This window comes from Garra rufa, unplaced genomic scaffold, assembly GCF_049309525.1.
Source record: "Garra rufa unplaced genomic scaffold, GarRuf1.0 hap1_unplaced_004, whole genome shotgun sequence".
Classification (NCBI taxonomy): domain Eukaryota; kingdom Metazoa; phylum Chordata; class Actinopteri; order Cypriniformes; family Cyprinidae; genus Garra; species Garra rufa.
The window spans coordinates 3515067-3521396 of NW_027394279.1; the positions used below are offsets into that span (position 1 = coordinate 3515067).

The 6330-nt window shown below is 42.3% G+C and overlaps 1 protein-coding gene across 1 annotated transcript in view; it reads left to right on the plus strand.

Moving 5' to 3' along the window:
- Window positions 1–5745, plus strand: part of LOC141312737 (uncharacterized) — a 9080-nt gene extending 3335 nt beyond the window's left edge. Inside the window, exon 3 of the mRNA XM_073832616.1 lies at window positions 3712–5745. Coding sequence (XP_073688717.1) covers window positions 3712–5191 — 1480 coding nt within the window. The 3' untranslated portion in view covers window positions 5192–5745. The remainder of the gene's footprint in view (window positions 1–3711) is intronic.
- The last annotated feature ends 585 nt before the right edge of the window (window positions 5746–6330 follow it).

Consider the following 6330-nt stretch of genomic DNA (forward strand, 5'->3'; position numbering starts at 1 on the left):
GAGGATCAATGCAGGAACAGGCAGGACACACATCACATAACGTTAAGGATCGACAAAACACTGAACTCAAAGACAGACTAATAAAGGGAACTGATAATTACAGACAGGTGACTAATTACAGAGACACAGGTGGAACAGATGACAGTGATGAGGACTAAACCAAAAGACTACAGAATGGCAGGGGGAGACAATGGGAGAAACCAAAGACAAAACAGACATAACTCTGACATTACGCCCCCCTCCGAATAGGCGCGTCCTCGCGCCGTGGACAGACAGAAACAAAAAATAAGAGGGGCAAAATGACAGAAAAATAAGAGTCCATGGGAGGAGGCTTTGGCGGAGGACGCAACCCTTGGAGGAGGACAAAAACAAAAGTCCAGGGGGTCGACGAAGGAGGGAGGAGCCAGGAAGGAAACAGGAGGGACCTGGAGCAGGAGAGCAGGACCCAGATTGCAGCCAGGATGACGACCCATGGAGGAGCCGACGGAGGGAGGAGCCATGGTGGAGGAGGGACTGGCGACTCCCTGGGGCCGACCGACAGAGGCAGAGAAGCTGGCAGAGGAACCCGAGCCGAAGTTCTGGGGCGACACCGCGGATCCGGAGGGCCAAGGTGGAACTGGAGGCTCTGACGGCGGAGGCGGAGTTCCGGAAGTCCGCGGCGGAGCCGGAGCGACAGAGGATGGAGGCTGTGCCGGCGGGAGGGAGGAGTCCGTAGGAGCTGGTGGGACGGCGCGACAAGGCACAGCCGGAGGAGCAGAGTCCTGAGGTGACGGAGGGATGACGACTGACCAGGGCGGAGCCGGAGAGATGATGGAGCCCGGTGGAGCTGGTGGACTGACGATGGAGATGAGGGCGTAGAGAGCCGTGGTGGAGCCGCAGGGTCGGAGGGCCGAGGTGGAGATCTGGGCTCGGAGGCTGGAGGCGGAGCTGAGGGAACCTCCAGCCATGCCCCCGATGTGAGCTGGCATCCCTGCGGCGAGCCCACTGCATAGATGGTGGGCTGAGGGTGAGCAGGGGGACTGACAGGTGACAACGGGGTTTCAGGAAGGCTGGACGGAACCAGCGGAGATTCAGGATGGCTGGACGGAACCAGCGGAGACTCAGGATGGCTGGACGGAACCAGCGGGGATTCAGGACGGCTGGACGGAACCAGCGGGGGACAGGCAGATCCAGACAGAAGAGTGCGGGTGGGGGGGGAAGTTCATACAAGCCAGTGGTTCAGAAAAAAAGTCTATTAAATCCCCAGAGAAATCCAGCTAACCCCCAGCAGTGTTGCAGTGGGCAGGGCTCTCCATTTCCCTCACCTGCTCCACATCACAATCCACCGTCGCAGTAGTAGACACCGGCTCACGCACCTGATCAGCCGGAGAGGGCTCTGGCTCTGTCGCTCGCGGCTCTGGTCCCTCATCCGCGGTGCTCTCGGGTTCACACTCTGCATGTCGAGGCGATGATTGGCTGCTCTCTGGGTCGTGGGTGGGGCTGACGTCCTCCTCGACGAAGCCGACAGTCCAGGAAGATCCACAGGACGCCAGCACCCACTCGATGTATCCGGCGATGCTCTCTCGAGGACCCTCCCCGGACAGCTGCGCTCTGGTGGTGATGTTAAGCCCGTTCCGGAAGAACGTGCACAGGCAGCTGTCCGGGTAGTGCGTGAGTGGAATGAGTTGCACAAAGTCTCTGGTGTGGTCCTCGAGAGAGCGGTTCCCCTGCTCCAGAAGGATGATGTAGACGGCAGGGATATCCATGAGGGAAAAAAATAAAATAAAACAAACACTAATACAAAAAACGGAAAAGAAACGTAGGGGAAGACGCCGTGAACGTTTTGGGTCGATCCTTCTGTCAGGGGTGTGAGTAGGACGAGATGAGACGAAAGACGAGAGTAACAATTAACACGAAATTTAATATAAGAATTCAAGAGGATCAATGCAGGAACAGGCAGGACACACATCACATAACGTTAAGGATCGACAAAACACTGAACTCAAAGACAGACTAATAAAGGGAACTGATAATTACAGACAGGTGACTAATTACAGAGACACAGGTGGAACAGATGACAGTGATGAGGACTAAACCAAAAGACTACAGAATGGCAGGGGGAGACAATGGGAGAAACCAAAGACAAAACAGACATAACTCTGACAATATCACAGGTTCCAAAAAATATTTGGCAGCACAACTGTTGATATTATCCAACATTGATCATTCTAATAATAAATCAGCATATTAGAATGATTTCTGAAGGATCATGTGACACTTAAGACTGGAGTAACAGCTGATAAAAATTCAGCTTATCATCACAGGAATAAATTCTATTTTAAAGTATGTTAAAATAATAATAAAAAAACATTATTTTATATTGTAAAAACAATTTGCAATATAACTGTTTTTTCTGTATTTTTAATCAAATAAATGCAGTCTTGATGAGTCGAAGAGACTTCTTTAAAGACTATTACAAGTCTTTCTGACCCCAAACATTTAAACGGTAGTGTATAAAAAAATAAAAATATAAATAAAATAACATATCAAGGAAAAAACATGTAACATGGGCAGCATTAACGCATTTAATTTGTTCACTACTTTTTGCCAGCCCTGTCTCCTTGCTTTTCCAGCCTTTGCAGTTTTCCCTTGCGTTTTAATTAAACTCTGAAACTCCTGAAAACCCTCAATCAAGAGTTCTTGCTCTGTTGCAGAAAAATACTGAGCGTGCTCCTTCGTCATGTTCGCCGACCAATCAAAGCGTTGCCGATCAATGTTTCTACTATCGATACGTAGCCCCTTTTAAGCCACCCAGTGATCTCAAATGACTTCATCCAGCTATACTAATCATCAACAACAGGAGCTTATAGTTAGCGCGATGATTTGATCTTGGATGTGTCATTTGATCTTGGATGTAGTAAGCGAGGTACGAAGAACGGACCCCCTGTCATTTGAAGGCGAAAAATCTGCGTTTGAGACTCGTAGCAGCAGATTCAAGCAGTTGTAGTAATTGGACTTGCGATTATGTTAGAAAACTATCCAAGAAAAGTAATGCATTTGTGATCAGATATTCTACAAGTTTGCAACTCTCATTGTATGGATTCACATATTAATTCGCGGGTGTGTAAAATTTCTCTGTGACTTCACATTTTTTTGATACGGGTGTGTGAATGCGTTTTGCACCATATTCACTGCAGCAACTGTACAAAAAATGTGAGAGTACGAGTTTCTTCATGTGTGATTCGTAGAATCGGATTTGTGCACCTGCAGTGAAGAATGTGTGAAGGTGTAACTGTTGTGTTGTGTTTGTACTGTAGGAGAGGAAAAAAATCTACAAGTTTACAACTCCTAAAATTTTTTTCTCTGTGACTTCAAATTTATTGATACACATGTGTGGGTGTGCTCTACAGCTACAAATTCCGCTCTCACATGTGTTCAGTAGTTTTGCACCAAAAATACCTTCATAGTTACAAGAGCTCTTGGAAAAGCCACAGTATCAGACACCTTGGGAGTGAGAATGGGCTGGTTATGTTTTGAAGGTGCAACACTGTAGATCAATTGACAGAGATGTATGTCAAATCTAAAGTTAAAATGAAAAAACAATATTTATTCCGATGAAGATACTGATATTAGTGATGAAGCACAAATTTTCTCCATAACATGAACTAGAATTAACTTGTACTGTTTACCTTTTTATGTTTTTGTTATGTTCTTTTCTGCTTTACATTACAGAAACAAAGTGGCCAGTTTAACACCAGATCTGAACAAAATCATCGAGCATAGTACTAAAATTGAGGAAGGTGCTCCTACTCAATATCATCTGGAACAGAATGCAGTTGAAGAATTTGAACTATTTAAAACAATGACCTATGGTAAGAGAGACTCAAACAAACCCCACAAAACCATTCTGATGGTGGGAGAAACAGGAACAGGAAAAACAAAACTAATCAATGCATTGATCAATTACAAGATGGGTGTTCAGAGCAGAGACAAGGTTTGGTATGAATTCACAGATGATCCGAATAACCGAACATCAGCTCAAAGTCAGACCTCCATCATCACTGTTTATGGGATTTATCTACAAGTGAGTCCAATCCATTTAACAATAATCGACACACCAGGATATGGAGACATGCATGCTGTGAATGAGAAAGAAATTGCCATGAGTTTGCTTAAATTAAGTGGATTTGATTACTTGCTCCATAAAATTGATGCAGTGTGTCTGGTAATTAAAGCAACCCAGAATCGACTCTCTGACCGACAAATATACATATTTGATGCTATACAGTCTTTATTTGGGAAAGATGTTGTTGAAAACATTGTCTTATTGGTCACATTTTCACATGGAGCTCACCCTAAAAATGCCCTGACAGCTGTTAAAGAAGCTAAATTTCAGTGTGCAGTAAATGACAAGAATGAGCCAGTGTATTTCCTGTTTGACAACTGTCAAGGAGAGACATTTCATGAGGAATATCAGAACATACAGGAACAATCATGGAATATCAGTTTTGGAGGAATGAGAGGCTTTTTTGCATTTTTGGACAAAACAAAACCAAAACCCTTGATGATAACACAAGATGTGTTGCAACAACGAGAGCAGTTGGAGGAAACTATCTTGAAAATAAAATCACACACTGAAATGATAAAGGAAAAAAACAACTCTAAGGTTGAGGTGACCTACAAAGAAAAGGTTCAGATTGATACTTCTAAAGCCAGCATGGCAATGTGCTGCACCGTCTGTCAGGAAAACTGTCATTATCCAGGATGCTGGTGGGTTAGAGATCTCTCATGGTGCAGTGTGATGAAAAATAATCACTGTACAGTGTGTACAAATAAATGCCACTACACCAAACACATCAAAGAAGACAAAATATATAAAACAACGAAAGAGATGGTGACAAATAAAGATTTCAAGAAAAATGTCAAAATAGTGGATGGTGAGTCTTTGCTCAATAATCTTGAAGAAGAACTGCAAGAATTAAAATTGGAGAAGATGAAGCTGGTGATTGAAGCATTTCACTGTGTTAAAACTTTGGGGATGATCGCACTCAACACTGATTCTTTGATCACACTTCAGCATGTTGATTTCCTGATTCATGAGCTGAAGGAAATAAAGGAGCCTGAAAAGGCAGAAACACTGGAGAACATCAAGAAGAGAGCAGGAGAAGAAAAAAACAAAGTGTTGGAATACATGAAAATGTATTATAAATAATTTTTTTAAACAAATTTAAGAAAATTAGAAAAGTGCATTTAAAAATGTTATATTCTTATTGTTTTCACTGAAGCAAAAATGTGTTTATTTTGTGTTTCACTGAAGTCTTGCTAAAAAGTCATTTATACAAATATTTCTGTTGTTGAGAGAATGTACAGAGACAATAAAGCATATTTACACATCAATGCATTGGTAATTAGTCCCATATAGTGTATAAGGCCACTTTTGCTTCTTAATAGTGAAATAGTGAAAGTGTCTCCTGGAATGCTGCAATATAAAATCTGATCAATGTGCTGTTCTGTAGTATTCTCAGGACTTGTTTATATATTGTAATTGTTCTTAGTTTAGTTGTATTTGTTTTGCTCATTATTCATAGTTAACAGTCATGCATGTTTAGTATTTTTATTCTTGGAGGATTCTAATTATAAAAGATTACTGTGAATGTGTCTCTTGTATTTTTGGTAGGCTTTTGACTATTTTTGGTTTGTTTAACATTATCTTTTGGATTATGCGATGGACTTTTCCTTGTTAAATAAATATGCACTTGAAACCTGTCTCCTGGAAAACCAGTTTTTACAGTGCTGTAATAAAAACACTATTAGACCAGCAGTGGCTTACCACACATCTTAGAGGCCCCCCAAAGAACGAGATGGACTGTACAGTCTTTCTTGTAACATTGTGTCCCGGAGAAATGTCTTGATCACTTTCAGTTTCGAGAACGAAAAATAGTATGGAAAAATCTGGTGACAAGTCGCTAGTGAACCGAAGCCAGGTCATTGTCAGAGAAGCGCAGCAGCGGACCAGAGCACAAAAACATATAAATGTATTTCACTTAAATTATTAACAGATTAAATGGAAAGTAGAAAAATGTGCTGAGTTTCAATTAATTGTGACCCGATCCCACGTTTATGTACAGGAAAAAGACATTGAAGCCTGTTCATTATATAAAATTAAACACATTTAAAGAAAAATATAAATGTTACAGTGCTCAATTTAAATAGTCCGTTGTTGCATTTAGCGTGACCAGCACCTCACTGTGCTGTTATAGTCTTTGTGAAGGATAATGTTGTGGAGAGAAGGGAACAAAATAGCCAAGTTGTGTTTATCGTGTTTGTAAACATTTTGATTTAGGCTACCAG